This window comes from Zingiber officinale, chromosome 3B (genome assembly GCF_018446385.1).
Source record: "Zingiber officinale cultivar Zhangliang chromosome 3B, Zo_v1.1, whole genome shotgun sequence".
NCBI lineage: Eukaryota > Viridiplantae > Streptophyta > Magnoliopsida > Zingiberales > Zingiberaceae > Zingiber > Zingiber officinale.
In genome coordinates this window covers 124,842,802-124,858,211 of record NC_055991.1, presented here as the reverse complement: position 1 = coordinate 124,858,211, position 15,410 = coordinate 124,842,802, and the positions used below count along the sequence as shown (strand labels likewise).

At 49.8% G+C, this 15,410-nt stretch overlaps 1 protein-coding gene across 1 annotated transcript; it reads right to left on the bottom strand.

The window, feature by feature from the left end:
* Window positions 1-3,228, bottom strand: LOC121967587 (primary amine oxidase-like). Its single transcript, XM_042517904.1, has 5 exons — window positions 1,816-3,228; window positions 1,608-1,721; window positions 800-1,249; window positions 592-689; window positions 1-461 (listed from the first exon to the last, which is right to left on the bottom strand). The coding sequence occupies exons 1-5, from the start codon at window positions 3,160-3,162 to the stop codon at window positions 251-253; spliced, it is 2,220 nt and encodes a 739-aa protein (XP_042373838.1). The 5' UTR covers window positions 3,163-3,228; the 3' UTR covers window positions 1-250.
* Window positions 3,229-15,410: the final 12,182 nt, after the last annotated feature.

Sequence of the window (15,410 nt, the reverse complement as noted above, 5' to 3'; positions counted from 1 at the left end):
TAAAATAAAACCTTCCAAACTCCTTAGGTTTGAGTCACTCCTTAACCAATATTTGGGATAAGTCAAACTAAATAATTCACAATGCGGCCCAACTTTGGACGCCACAAGACTCGTAACGGGTAGGTCCACATGGATCTCCCAATGGCGATAACACAATTCATGGCAATTCTGAATCACCATCCCAACAAAGCTGAACGGCTTGACCGTGTCTTATTTTTTTCACAGGAGAGAAGGCTGCTCGGATTTCAGTCTACTCTTGTTCTGCAGCAGTGCAAACGGGGAGGTCCTTGGCAAAGTGGGGTGGCGCACTGAGAATCGGGTTGCGCTCAAAGAAGTTCACCGGCTTGAGGTCGAAGCTCGCCGACACGGTTGGCATGACCGGGAAGTCTTCTTGGCACGGAATATGGTGGAATCCCATCGTGTACCACAAAACTATGTCCCTGTTCTCAATCGGCCGATCTCTGCTCGTGCAAAAGAAAAAAGGACAGTGTAAATTAAAGGCTAAGATTAAAATTAAGCGATTTTAGATTTTTTTTTTTTTTTAAAGAGCTCAATTAAGCGTTTCCTCATGGATTATTAATGTTGCATTACCTCTCCGACCATTCGGCCAGTGTGTCATCTCCCTTGCTCTGGTACACAAATAGTCCTCCAGCCCATTCTTCTGTCTTGTTGAATTGTGTAACCCAAATCTAACAATGTCGAAATCGATGACCAGCAAGCTTGGTTAGTTGGTTTGGTCCCAATCAAAAATCGGTGAAAAACGCAACAGTTAATGCATAATGGCGCAGTAGCTAATTACCTGATTGTTGGTGAATGCGCCTCTGCGTTGCGGGGGATCGTCAGGGTCAAGCAAGCTGGCGGCTGTGCCGGCCGGAACAACCTTGTACCCGACGGGGTTGCCGACCCTGGTGGTCCGCGAGGGGTTGATGACGTGGAACTCGGCTGGCTGGTAGAGACTGAGTTTGATCTGCGCTTCCTTCTCCGTCCGGGCGACGCGGCGAGTGGCCTTGAGGTAGCTGGTTCGCGGAGACTCCTTGCGGCCGGTGTCTTGGCGTTCGAGGTCGACCCGGACGAAGGAGTTGTTGGTGCCGTCGATGTCGAGATCGAGGTGGAAGGTGATGAAATGGTCGTGGATGACGCCGACGACGTTCTCTGAGAGAATGGTCCCGTAGGAGTCATCGTCGGCGGGGAACTGGTTCAGGTGAGAGTACTGGGTTCCTCGCACCATTAGAATGCCGCTGAGCCCAACCTGCTCAATTCTCGAATCTTAGTTCAACACACACAAACAAACAGATTACATAAGAAGATGATTTCCTACGATAATAAAGTGATGGAATATTTGATGCCATATCCCACTGTAAGCCGCCCTAATAAGTGGACTTCATTGTCATCACTCATTGCCAATTGCCGCCGTAGTTTAGCAGCTGATTGCTTTTGGTCATTTTCCACTACTATCCAACACTTGTCTCAGCTCTGACGCACCGCCCGCGTGACACTTGCTAAGTTGCAGGCCAAGCCAAGAGCAGACGGAAGGAGGAACGAAGACGACAAGAACTTGCTCGATCGAAATGAAAATAAGCAAATTAAATAAATACATTTTCACAAACCTGAGCACGTATCAGTCCGTCCGTCTGGAAAATCCAGTCGATGATATAGTCGTAATTGGCCACCGATGCTGCCATCCTGATCACGAGCGTCACTTTTGGCCTCGCCTCTCGGATCTGCACCAGAGTTTACAACTTTATTTCGAATGATCTGCCAAATCAAAATTTCAGAATGTAAATAATGAGAACAGATTTCAGAGAAAGAGCAGACCGGCAAGCCAGTGATGGGGCTCTCGGAGTGGCGCCAGGCGATGTCGCCGGCGTAGCTCTCGTAGATGCAAACCATGTTCTCGCGGACGAAGGGCCGGCCGTCGGCGGCGGCGAAGACGCCGTCCATGTAGTAGGCGTTACGCGGGCAGTCGTTAAGCGGCACCAGAGACATGGCCTGCAACCCGAAGCCGTACTCGCCGGCGTCCATGTAGGTTTTGAAGTACCAGGCCTCGGTGGGGTCCATGTACGGCACGAACAGCTCGGACACGAAGCCGCGGTGCAAAACCCCGCGCCACTCCCCGGTCTCCGGGTCTCGCACCTTCGCCTGCGAGATGACCACTCCGGCCCGGGCGTCCGCTCGCACGTGCATCTCCCATCCGGCCCAACGCACCACGTGACCCCCATCACCGCCTTCCACCTCGAACCCTCGCCCTGCCGGCTGCTCGATCGAGATCGGCCTCAGAGGCAATCCCCCTCCTCCGCCGCTGCCGCCGCCGTCCACCGACCCGTAACGGTAATCGGTCCCTTCTGCCTTGGGGATCGGAATATCCCGTCCCCGATCGGAAATCTCGACCACCTCCTTCGTGTCTATGTCCACCAGTACCGTCAGCCCCTCGATCGGTCGCATGTAGAAGTTGGCCGTGCCCTCCGCCGTGTAGCACTGCACCTTCACAAGCCGCCTCCCTTCCTCTGCCGATCCGTACCACCCCAGCGACAGCGGGAGGCAGGCGAGGTCAGCGAGCTGGACTCCGCGAGCGACGACGGTCCGGTTGAAGGCCGCGTCACCTAGCGGCGCCACGGTGGAGGAGATCATGTCGTCGATGTTCATCGTGGGATAGCCGGAGGCCGGGACCGGGAGAGCGGTTACGGCGCCGGAATCGAGATCGAATTCGAAAGCGTAGGGTTTGCCCTCGAAGCGCGCGACCGCCGCGGCGCGGCGGGAGGGGAAGGGGCCGCCGTTGGACCAGGCCTCGATGGCGGACTTGTCGGGCTCGGCGAGGGAGAGAGAGTGAAAGGCGACGGCGGAGGGGGCGTTGGAGAATGGAGGCTGCGCGAGCAGGAGGGATCGCGCCAAGTTCATCTCCCGGACGGTCAGCGGGTCGAGCGGGTGGATGGGAACGGCGTTCGAGTGGCCTCGGCCGCGCGAATCGGAGGACGGCGATGTGCTGGAGGAAGAGGGACGGTGTTTGGCGGAGCACCAAAAGGAGAAACGGGTGCAATCGAGGAGATCGACGCGGCGGTTGCCGGCGGAGGCAGGGGAGAAGAGGTGGATGGTGGAGCGGGTGAGGAGGAGGAGAAGAAGGGCGGCGAGGAGGAGGAGGAGCAGGCGGCTGGAAGGGGGCTCCATCGGTCTAGTTTTCGAGCTGGTAGCGCCCGGTTCACTGAACTGGAGCTTGGATGATGTGGTTGAGTGGATTTAAAGAGGATTTAAAGAGGGATAAGGGAGAGGACGATGGTGGCCAGGGAGTGGAAAAGTAGTGTACGGCCAAATCTTGATTTTTATTTTTATAATGACATCAATTAATTGCCAGGAAATTACAAGATTAATTATCTTCCTAAATTACAGTAATTATGCAGTTTACCCTTTTGTTTTTTACCAAATGGGAAAAATCCTAAAATGAAATCCTAATTTCAAATTCTGGAATAGTCCTATTTTTAATTCTTTTTCTCATAAAATATCATCATTTGTCTGTGGTTGCGGTGTTGCGTGTTGGGATAGAAATAGAAGAAAATTATTGAGTGGTGGGAGTTGAAAAATAAAATAAATTAAGGACGGCTCATTTGATAAAAAACAATTTTAAAAAGAGTATGTTATTTAAAAATTGAATCAATGTTTTCGAAGCTTTCGGATTCTCTAATTACGATTAAGACGATTCCAAAGTTTTTGAAGAAGCACGCAACTTAAGGAATTGACTGACAGTGCACTGGCTGAAAATTTTAGTACTTACGGAAATTTTGCCTGGACGTGCCACGTGTAGAATGATGAATTTATAAATATATTTTAAGATTCTCTAATTTTCAGCGGCACATGATCCCTCCACTGGATTTTTGCGAAAACAGATTCACAGATTCTTGTTGCCGAAGCCCCGAGATTATGGGGCCACTCTGGAGGGACGCGACGATTTAAGTGTTTTGTCACAGAGAGATTCATAGGTTCTTTTAACATTCTCTAAATGCTAGCACGGTAGACCTAGTATTGCTGTAATAGGTGAAGAGTCGATTTCCGGCGTATGCAAAATGTATTGTTGATCATCTTACTCCTCTATATAAAAGATTATTGTACTTGGCGAAATTCTCCATAATTAATTACCTCTCTTCCATATTACATTGACGGTCTTATAGGCTTTCGGGATAAGGGTTATGACTTTTTTACCACAACAGATTCTAAATGCAGCCCTCACGAATTGATATAATTGGTACTTGCATAACTGATTACTCTAATAGATTTTAGAATCAATTCTCAATGGATGTTAAATGTCTTATTAGATATTTGATCTTCCTCGTGTAAAGGATCATTGCCATAGAGTAGGTTTTAGAATCAATTCTCAATGGATGCTAAATGTTTTATTAGATATTTAATCTCCCTCGTGTAAAGGATCATTGCCATAGGGCAATGTCCCCATGTGATTTACCCCATCTAAGAGAGAGTGAGGGCACCCTGAAGGGGCCGCTAAGGTGAGGGCAAACTCGAAAGAACCACGAGCCTATAAAGCAAGTAAACACATTGAGCACAAGTACCACCTGATACGAGACATCGTAAAACGAGGAGAAGTTGTTGTCGCCAAGATTACATCAGCAGATAACCTGACAGATCCTTTCACTAAGACCCTTCCGGTGAGAGCTTTTGATAGGCATGTTGAGGGGATGAGAATCAGATGTATGACAGCATTTATGACAGCATAGTCTTTTAATATAAGTGGGAGATTATTGAGATGTATACTATAAGCCTAGCTTTTGTATGAACAACTGTTTTGAAATATTTTGAAATGAGAATTACTTTGGTCAAATGTTTGTATTTTATATTTATATATATGTCAATGCAGTTGTCCATTTAATTTATATTATAGATAACATAGTGTGTGGTGCCACACAGAAAATCATGTTATCGGTTCCTTATAAATTATAAATAGTAGCTCATAACCAAGATGGATTGGGACAAACCATTGGAACGGTTGTAGTGTAAGTTAGTATTAGTTAGTCTTGACTATAAAATTACATTAGTACACTGTATGTGTATTGAGCAGGATCATTTGAGATTGTTCGATTTGTACTGACTATATAAAAGAACATAATCTCTGTTATTATGGATGTGCGTCCTCTTAATCCCTATATAATAACAAGCACATATACTTAGTATTTATTTCTTTAACTTATTAATGGATAAGATTTATTTGTTAAATCAATAAGCCCGATGAGTTGAGAAATGATACTATTTATATGGTGTGTTGTTGATTATAGAAATAATTTGTCTTAATTATTTAGGCTGATGATGTCCCTTTGAGGAGCTCATAAGGATTATCATGTAAACCCTGCAGGTGGACTTAGTCCAGCATAATAATAAAGTCGAGTGGTACTACTCTTGGAATAAGATGTTAATTAATTGAGTTGTCAGTAACTCATTTAATTAATGGACATACGATATCTTAAACACAGGGAGATTAACGTACTCGTGATAAGAAAGAGCTCATATTGTAATATGAGATTGGTGCGGTAGTTAAATAATAATCCTTTAGTGGTATGAATTATTATTAATGGACTTGAGTTGGATGTTCGGGCCGAACACAGGAAGCCCAAGCCCATTAGGAGGCCTAAACCAATTCCTCCTCTAGGTCCCTGTTGTAGCCTCTATATAAAGTCTCGCATCCACCCATCCAGTAGTTGTTGGTTTTGGTTCTTCGGTGCCACCTCCTCCTCTTTGCTTTCTTAGGGTCGACGACACTTCTTTGCTTTCTTAGGGCCGGCGGCACTTCTTTGCTTTCCTAGGGTCGGCGGTCCTCTTCCCTTGCTAAGGGTCGGCGGTCCTCTTCCCTTGCTTAGGGTCGGCGCCACCTTCACCCATTGCTAGGGCCGGCGGCAAGCTCTTCCTCACCTTGCCTAGGGCCGACAGCAAATCTTCTCAATCAAGCTAGGGTCGGCGGTATTCTCCCATATATTTCTTGTGACCGGTGACTTGAAGGAGAGGAGGAAGAGGAGAAGGTGCATATTCTAGAGCCTCCTTTTGTGGCCGGCGGTTTGGAAACAAAGAAGAGAATAAGGGTGGTTTTGTCTTGGTAGATCGTTGCCCACATAACGTCCAAGAAGATGAGAGGAATACGGCAAAAGATCAAGAGGTCTTTAGCTACAAAGGAAAGGTACAACTAGTTCTTTAATTCCGTTGCGTAATTAGTTTAGTTTTCTTTGTATCAATCTTGAATACCAACACAAGAGGCCAGCGATCTTATATTTCGATCAAGGTGTGCTTTGATCCATCAAGAACTTGCTTGATTGATCAAGCACATGTCTGATCTAACATGCGGGTTGCTATGAAAAGTTTTGTACTTGTACAATTTTTGTACAGGAAAATTGAAATAGAATGGAATTCCAGCGCCATCAGCGCTACAGTTCCCTTTACTTCTTGCATCGCCGGAGATTGACTTGAGCGTTGGAGGGCCATCGCCGGGGATCCCTTCCCTGGCTCGGCACAGACGCTATTTGTGTTACAGGCGGGAGCGAAGTCCCTCGGAGGTCAGCAGGAGCGCCACGTCCCCAGCATCCACCTCCTCGACTTTCAGACAGGATCATATTTGGCGCCGTCTATAGGAACGCCACCTAAATCCGAGCCGAGGAAATGGAAGACGCTGGACGAATAACCACTATAACGCTTACGCAAAAGGAGTTGGAGATGCTTGTGCAAGCACGTGCAACAAAAATGATGGAGCAGCAATAACAAGCGATAACCGATCGACCAGCATGGCAACCAGCGACCTTGGCGGCCGATCGGCAAGCCAAGCAAGAAGACCGAGCAAAGCAACTCTCCGTATGGGCGCAGAACTGTAGACCGACTGGTACCTAAGGGGAAGTGTCACCCGCGCCGATCCCCTTCCATCGGGCTCTGTTCCAAACCCCCTCGGAGATAGCTCAAGCGCATCAGGAGCGGGGGTCATCCTTTAACGAGGCGCTCGTGCGGGACGCGAGGAAAGAAAAAGCACCCCGGAGCACCGCATCTCCCGAATGGATCAATAGACAGTTCTCAGAGGAGATCTTACAAGATCCTCTGCCTCGGCACTACACCCCGTTGTCCATCGGGATGTACAACGGGGCAACTGACCTAGATGATCATCTGGATCGATTCAACAACGAGGCTATGCTGCACCAATACACGGGCGGAATAAAGTGCAGAGTCTTTCTCACAACTCTCTCCGGATCGGCGCAGCAATGGTTCATAAGGTTGTCGAATGGCTCGATACGAAGTTTCAAAGACTTCCGAGCCGCCTTCCAACACCACTTCGTCAGCAGTCGGCGCTACCAGAATACAAGCGTCAGCCTCTTCGCCCTGAAACAATGGCTCAAGGAAGCGCTCCGAGCGTACATCCAGCGCTTCAACCAGGTGGCCATGGATATCCCCTCAGTCTCGTCCGAGACCATGATGAATCCCTTCACTTAGGAGCTCGCCGAAGGAGACTTCTTTCGCTCGCTCATCCGGAAGTCGTCCCGGTACTTTGACTACATGTTGAAAAAGGCCAACGAATACATTAACGTTGAAGAAGCCCAAGCAGCTAGAAGAAAGGAGGCGCCGATCGAGCATTCGGTGCCGACCAAGCGTCGACCGACTAGCAGCCATATGTCGTCCAAAGGACCGAGGGCTGAGGGAGCACGGCTGCACAAGGAGACCAGGGCACACGCCGTACAGTACATAGCGTCTGGTCGGCCTAAAGCACCCAAGGGCAAGGTATGGACGTCTATGTTTTGTTCGTTCCATCAGTCGGTAACACACAACACAAAGGATTGCCGAGGATTGATGGCAATCGTCAACCGACCGACCCCCAGGGGGTATCGTTGTCACTCTCCATCTCCTGATCGACGAGATTGCCGCCGCTCGACCAAACGACGAGAAGAAAGAAGGGAGCCCGAGCGCCATCACCATCAGCGGAGGGAGGAAACTGATCCCTCCAGAATCTAGGCTGAACGGAATAGGTCATACGCCCGAGAAGAGGAAAATAGAAACAACGCTTCCTGGGGAGAGATAGGTATGATTGTCGGAGGGCCAACCGGTGGAGATTTCAACCGGGCCCGAAAATCATATGCTTGGCGGTTGGAGATCCACATTGTCGGGTGCAACAAGGAGAAGGTCGAAGGGCCTCATATCAGCTTCAGCCCCAGCGATCTGGAAGGGGTCGAAATCCCTCATGATGATGCTTTGATCATACGAGCAGTGATCGCCAACTACATCATTCACTGGACCTTCGTCGACACAGGAAGTTCGGTGAACATCATTTTTAAGAAGGCATTCGACCAGCTGCAGATCGATCGCAACGAGCTGCTGGCCATGGCAACCCTGCCAGATTCACGGACAATGAAGTCTTGGCGATCGGCCAAGCAAAATTAGCCATTTCACTAGGAGAGGAGTTGTTGAGGAGGGCCACCCGACCAACTTCATAGTTGTGGACGCACCATCGGCCTACAACGTCATTTTGGGCTGACCGACCCTCAACGAATTTTGGGTGGTAGTATCCATTTACTGCCAAAAGATAAAATTCCCAGAAGACAACCAGGTGGGCGAGATCAAGGGCGACCAGCTGGCCACTCGATGATACTATGTGGAGATGGTCAGGGCCGAGGCCAAAGCAACACGGAAGGCTCCACGGCTAGAGGTAAACGCTATTACCGAGAAACCTCCCACCTTGGTATATGAAGAAAAGGAAGAGGTGCAAATCCACCCAAGCCAGTCGGAAGCCATGACTTTTATGGTTGCCGACATGGAGGAGAAGCAGAAGGTGGAGCTGATCGCTTGCCTCAGGGAAAACCACGATGTGTCCGCCTGGTTGACACAAGAGTTACCCGACATCTCCCCGAGTGTGGCCCAGCACGAGCTCCACGCCCGACTGGACGCTCGGCCGGTCAAACAAAGAAAATGGGACTTCAGCGCTAAGTAGAACGTGATCATCTGGGTAGAGGTAGAAAAGCTATTGGAAGCTAGCTACATCAGGGAAGTCCAGTTCTCGAGCTGGCTAGTCAACGTGCTATTGGTCTCCAAGCCGGGCAACAAATGGTGGGTCTGCATCAACTTTCATGACTTAAACAAGGCATGCCTGAAGGACTTCTATCCACTGCCCAGGATAGATCAACTGATGGACTCGACGGCAGGCTACGAGCTGATCTGCATCCTCAACGCATATCAAGGATACCATCAAGTGCCGCTCACCCACCAGAACCAGGAGAAGGTCAGCTTCATCACGGCCGACGGAACATACTGTTACAACGTCATGCCGTTTGGACTGAAGAATGCTGGAGCCACCTACCAAAGGCTAATGAATAAACTATTTCGACGATAGATCGACCATAATATGGAGGTATACGTCGATGATATACTCATCAAATCCCTCCGAGCGACTGACCTATGCGCAGATATCAATGAAACTTGCCAGATGTTAAGAGCATACGAGATAAAGCTGAATCCAGGCAAGTGTCTGTTCGGCGCAAAGAGTGGTCGCTTCCTAGGCTACATTGTCACCGAACGGGGCATCGAAGCCAATCCTAGTAAGGTCCATGCTTTGCAGAACATTCCTGCACCTTGGAATTTGAAGGAAGCTCAGAGACTGACTGGTTGGATCACGACATTATCCTGGTTCATATCCAAGTCATCCAATCGTAGCCTACCATTTTTCAAGATACTACGCCGAGCCACAAAATTCCAATGGAATGTCGAGTGTGACCGAGCGCTGGAGGAGCTAAAGGCGTACCTGAACTCGCTACCTGTGTAGGCCAAGCTAGTCGCGAGTGAGCCGCTCTAGATATATTTATTGTCCAACGAACATGCTGTTGGATCAGCTTTAGTTTAGCAGAACGACCAAGATCAACAACCTGTATATTTTCTGAGTCGTAAAATGAAAGACGCTGAATCTCGCTACACCGGTCTCGAAAAATTGGCCTATACATTGGTACTCGCTGCGCGAAGGATTCACCCATACTTCCTAGCGTACTCAATAATAGTGATGATCAACAGCGCTCTGGGAAGAGTTCTCCTCAATCCAGAAACGTCTGAACGACTAATCAAGTGGATGACCGAACTTAGTGAGTTCAACATCCAATAGCAACCCCGCGTGGCGATCAAGGCTCAAGCGTTAGTAGATTTTGTTATACAAGTCCAGAGTGACAAGTCGTCAGTAACATAGAAAAAATATGTGGATTGTTCGTCCACTCGGCAGGGCAGCGGGATCGGCTTAATCCTCATCTCACCACGGAAGATCGGATGCAGCTGTCCGTCCGGCTGGACTACCGAGCTACCAACAACGAAGCGGAGTATGACGCATTGATAGCTGGCCTACAAGCAACTCGCCACATGGGAACAGATAAAGCCCTCATCCACTCGGACTTCCAACTCGCCGCCTAGCAACTATCCGGGACCTCTGAAATAAGTAGCACACGGCTAAGGCTCTATGCAAAGGCTTTTGAAAAGCTGAAGATCAACTTCCAAGAAGTAGTTATACAGAAGATCCCCCGGTCGGAGAATCAAGCGGCAGATGAGTTAGCAAAGCTGTCCAGTTTGTTAATGTCGATCGTTATAAGTCAGCCAATCGAGCAAGTTTCACTAGTGGCCCACATCGACCGAATGGAAGAAATCACCTTCCCGAACCACTGGAGGACAACCCTAGCAGAGTTCTTGTGTATGGGAACTGTACCTGTCGATCCGGAGGATGCTCACCTGATAAAAAAGAGGGTCGGTCGGTTCACACTGATCGACGACCAACTCTATAAGAAGTTGTTCGCCCGACCCCTACTCAAATACGTTGGACCAGAAGACGTCTATTACATCCTGAAGGAGGTACACCAAGGCACTTACAGGAGTCGCTCATTGGCTCGAAAAATACTTCTGGCTGGATACTTCTAACCGACCCTCCAGGAAGACATCGTTCGGATGGTAGTCGCTTGCTTATCTTACCAGAAGTACCACAACATGCCACACCGACCGACCAAGGAAATGAAAGCATCCACGGTATCATGCCCGTTCGATTAATGGGGCATGGATATCATGGGGTATTCTCCTATGACAACCGGTTAGCGGAAGTTTCTGCTGGTGGCGGTGGACTACTTCTCAAAATGGGTAGAGGCCGAGCCACTTGCAAGAATCACCGAGCGGATGGTCACCAATTTATTTGGCAGAACATTGTTTGCCGGTCCGGATCCCACGCCAACTCGTGTCCGACAATGGAAGGCAGTTCATCAGTCGGGAGCTCAGAGAATGGTACGAAGGCTATGACATCCAACAATCCTTCACCTCACTTGCCTACCCCTACGGCAATGGGCAAGCGGAGGTTACTAATCGGGAGATCCTCAAGGTCTTGCGCGCTCGGCTCGACCACATGGGAGGCAGCTGGGTCGATGAACTCCCCAATGTGATATGGTCTCTCCGCACAACTCCGAAAGAGGCGACCGACCTAACCCTGTTTTAGTTGGTATACGGCGGAGAAGCGGTTGCCCCCGTAGAGGTCGGGGTAGAATCCGATCGGGTGCAGCACTACGACGAAGGGAACGCCAAGCGAAGGATGATGTAACTCGATTTGGTGGATGAAACAAGGGCAAAAGCCGCCATTCGGCTAACAGCCTACCGACAACGCATGAAGCAGAATTATAATCAGCGTGTGATCCCGAGATTCTTCTAGGTCGGGGGCCTCGTCTGGAAGAAAGTGAAGCTGGTCGGCGATGTCGCCAAGCTCGAGGCACCATGGGCAGGAGCATTCAAGGTCGTGTGGAAGCTCCGTTCGAGCACCTACTATTTGGAGGACGAGGAAGGAAAGCAACTCGACAGGCCTTGGAGTGCGAACCATCTTCAACCCTACAGAGCTGGGTGAGAGGTGCGCGAGTAAATCCTGTATTTCATCTATTGTATATTTGTCGAACACAGGGTAAAGTTTGAATAAAAGAAAACCAAGGCCTCCAAGCGCATCTCTGTCAACGGTCGAGCGACGACCTTAAATCCGGGTGCAAGTATAAACAAATCATCGAGCAACGACCTTAAATGCTTGTCTTCCCCAACGGTCAAGCAACGACCTTAAACCCTCGTCTCCCCCAATGGTCGAGCGGCAACCTTAAACTCTCGTTTCCACCAACGGTCGAGTGGCGATCTTAAACGTTTGTCTCCCCCAATGGTTGAGCGGCGACCTTAAACCTTCGTCTCCACCAGCAGCCGAGCAACGACCTTAAACTCTCGTCTCCACCAACGATCAAGCGATGACCTTAAACCCTCGTCTCCACCAATGGTCGAGCGACGATCTTAAACCCTCGTCTCCAACAAATCATCGAGTGGCGACGCTAAACCCTCGTCTCCAACAAATTGTCGAACGGCGACGTTAAACTCGAGTCTCCAATAAATCGTCGAGCGGCGACGTTAAACTCAAGTCTTCAACAAATCGTCGAGCAGCGACGTTAAACTCGAGCCTTCAACAAATCGTCGGACGGCGACGTTAAACTCGAGCCTTCAACAAATCGTCGAACGACGATATTAAACTTGAGCCTTGGCCAAATCGTCGAACGACGACATTAAATGCGAGCCTGCTTCAAACCGTCGAGCGACGATGACATATCCAAAGCTTCATCAACTAGACAAGCGGCAATGACAAACCCAAGACTACGCAGGCAATCAAACGGCTGGCTACAAATGAGGGTTGCTTGAAAGACCCCAAAATGGCAAATGAAAGACCCGTTCGAGAGAACGAACTAGAATACTTCAGGCCCAGCGACTTGAATAGAAAGGCGAATAGAGCAGACGCGCATAAAAATCACGGCCGAATAGAGGAATTATGGGATTACAATACGACTAAAGGAAGACCGAAATGCAGACACAATAAGAAAAAGTCCCGTCGAACGGTTGGGCATGCATTAATACTTCAAAAGCTTACAAAAAAGATTACAAAAGACCAAGCCCTCAACCTCACTCTAAATAGTCTATCACGTCGTCTGGCAAAGCGGCAGTCAGCTTGTCCCGGCTTATGACCTTACTGGTCACAGCAGCTGGTAGATGGCCCCCTTCATGAAGTTGACCGATCGTCCCTTCGATCGCCAAGTCGAATAGTCGAAGGGCTCGATCGATGAACCTGTCACAGAATGCGTCCAAACGGAGGTAGACCTGCTTCATGGTTTCATACCTACTCCCTTCGACGTCCTGGTAAATCCACAGCGCCATACGGGGTCCCTCCAATACCACTCGGGATCCCTCTAGCTCGTTCTTGGCAGCGGCTAGTGCGGCATCCCTGGAGGCCACCTGATCACGGAGGGACTTCTCCTTGGTCGAGCGGTTGTTCCGCTCGACCACCAAAAAATCTTCGGCCTCCTTAAGCTTCTAGGCAAGCTTCCGAGCCTCTTGGTTCTTCAACTCGAGATCATCAATGGCCCGTTGCTTCTGAGCAGTCGCCGACTCAATCTTCTTGTCGAAGGTGGTGACCTGTTTCTTGAACCGAGCTAGCATCACCTCCTGGTCGGCAGACTTTCTCCGCTCGGCCTCCAGAAGCTTGTTACTCTTCTCCAGGTCGGCCTTCAACTTCTTGACCTTAGAGGTCAATGACCCCTGGGAGGAAGAGGCGCCGCTCGAGACCTTGAGTTTCCTGAACTCATCCTCCAAATGAGCCAGCTTATGGCACATGGTCAGACTCTCCACCCAGTACTACAGGTAAACAAAAGAAGGTTAAAGTCAAACGGAGGTAAGCCATGAATTTACAATAAAGAACTTACCCCGGTAGCCATTTGGGTATGACTGTTGGCCAAGGTGCCTGGAAGGAGCAATGCCGCATGGGCACGGGTGCCCTCCCAAACTTCGGCGAGCTGCCCCCGGATGAGGATCTAGTGCTCAGGGGTCCGCGATTGGGCGCTCGGTTCGTTGTAGTCCTCCGTTGGCAGATGGAGGATCGTCGTGACAGATCATCAGCCACTCGGAGCCGAGTGGGAGGAGGTCGCTGGACCAGAAGCAGGTAAGATCCCGGACCGTTGGACTGCTACCGGCTTTGGTGCCGACATGAAGGCCACGGGCGATGCGCCCATAACCCCTTGCGGCAACGTAACTCGGCCAAGGAGGTCGTCCGATCGGACGATGATGCCTCCACAGTTGCTAGGAGCGAAGCTGGAGTCAAAGTTTCGACCCACTCGACCGGTTGCGCACCCGAGGTAGTGGAGCGCGGAGACAGCTCCGCTCGGCGCCTCTTGCACCTAGTCAAGGGCGCGTCAGAGGAGGTCGATCCTGAGGGTTCCTCGATGGGAATGATGGGGCACCGCTTTGAGGCTGTGAGCTGGGGGTGGCCCCACCGCTCAACGCATGGCTGGCCGCACCTTCACCTACTTCTGCGAGCGTCTCCTAGCTCGCCCCAAGTGGATTTTCGTGGGTGTCGATCGACGGCAGATCGCGACTCGCTAGTTCCTCGGTAGCAGTCACCTCAATCGCGCTATCTGAGAGCTTCGCCTTATCGGTCATCCGCACACACATCATGATGTTGGCTGCAGAACAAAAGGAAAAAAATCAGTTAGCATCAAAGGAGAACATAAAGAAGTATCTTACCTAGGCTGGTCGGTAGTCGGGTGTGGATCGGACTCAGGGTGAAGATCTAAATAACACCCTCAAGCAGCGACTTGTGGATGTTGTACTTCTGATCGGCCAGCATTGCCGTAGCATCCAGGTAGTCCGATCGGCTCTTGTAACTCTTCAATGGGGGTTGAGGCGCCACTTTGAGCTGCCAATGGGTCGAGAATTCTAGCCGCTCGGGAAGGCGAAGGAAGAAGAAGTATTCCCTCCAATGTGTTATTGGAGGTTGGCATTTTATCAAAAAACATTAAGCCGACCCTAGACTGGAAAAGGAAGGTCCCCGGCTCGGATGACTTTGGGTAATAGAAATAGTGAAAGATTCGAGGGACGAGAGGGATACCGTGCAGCCGGAATAAGATGACTACGCCACACAGAAGACGGAAGGAGTTCGACACAAGTTGAGGGAGGGAGATATAGAAGTATTTACAGATAGAAATAATGAAGGGATGAATAGGGAACCGCAGACTGACGGTAAAATAATCCCTTAACAGACAAATGCATCCGGTCGACGGGTTGTTTGGTCGATCGGACGAGGAAGGAAAAACAATCTCGTTGTTGTTGGGACCTTAGATGGCTAGAGGGGGGTGAATAGCCTCTTTGAAAAACACTAAACACAAATTTCTTCAAGAACTTTGTTAGCACAGCGGAATTAGAAAACTAAAACAAGAAAGCACAGCACACTAACTCAGAGATTTACGAGGTTCGGGGATAACTTGCCCCTACTCCTCGGCGTGTCCGTAAGGTGGACGAATCCTCTTGATCTTTCGGTAGATCACACCCCGGAAGCTATCCGGCTAAAGGATTCTCCTTCTCGGTGGAGTAACCTCTCC

Bases quoted from the DNA above. Each gene is read 5' to 3' on its own strand.
- LOC121967587 (XM_042517904.1), bottom strand. From the start codon at position 3,162: ATGGAGCCCCCTTCCAGCCGCCTGCTCCTCCTCCTCCTCGCCGCCCTT. The intron at 1,250-1,607 runs GTTTGTGAAAAT...AGAATTGAGCAG, and splicing joins ACGGACTGATACGTGCTCAG to GTTGGGCTCAGCGGCATTCT. The intron at 690-799 runs GTAATTAGCTAC...CGACATTGTTAG, and splicing joins GCGCATTCACCAACAATCAG to ATTTGGGTTACACAATTCAA.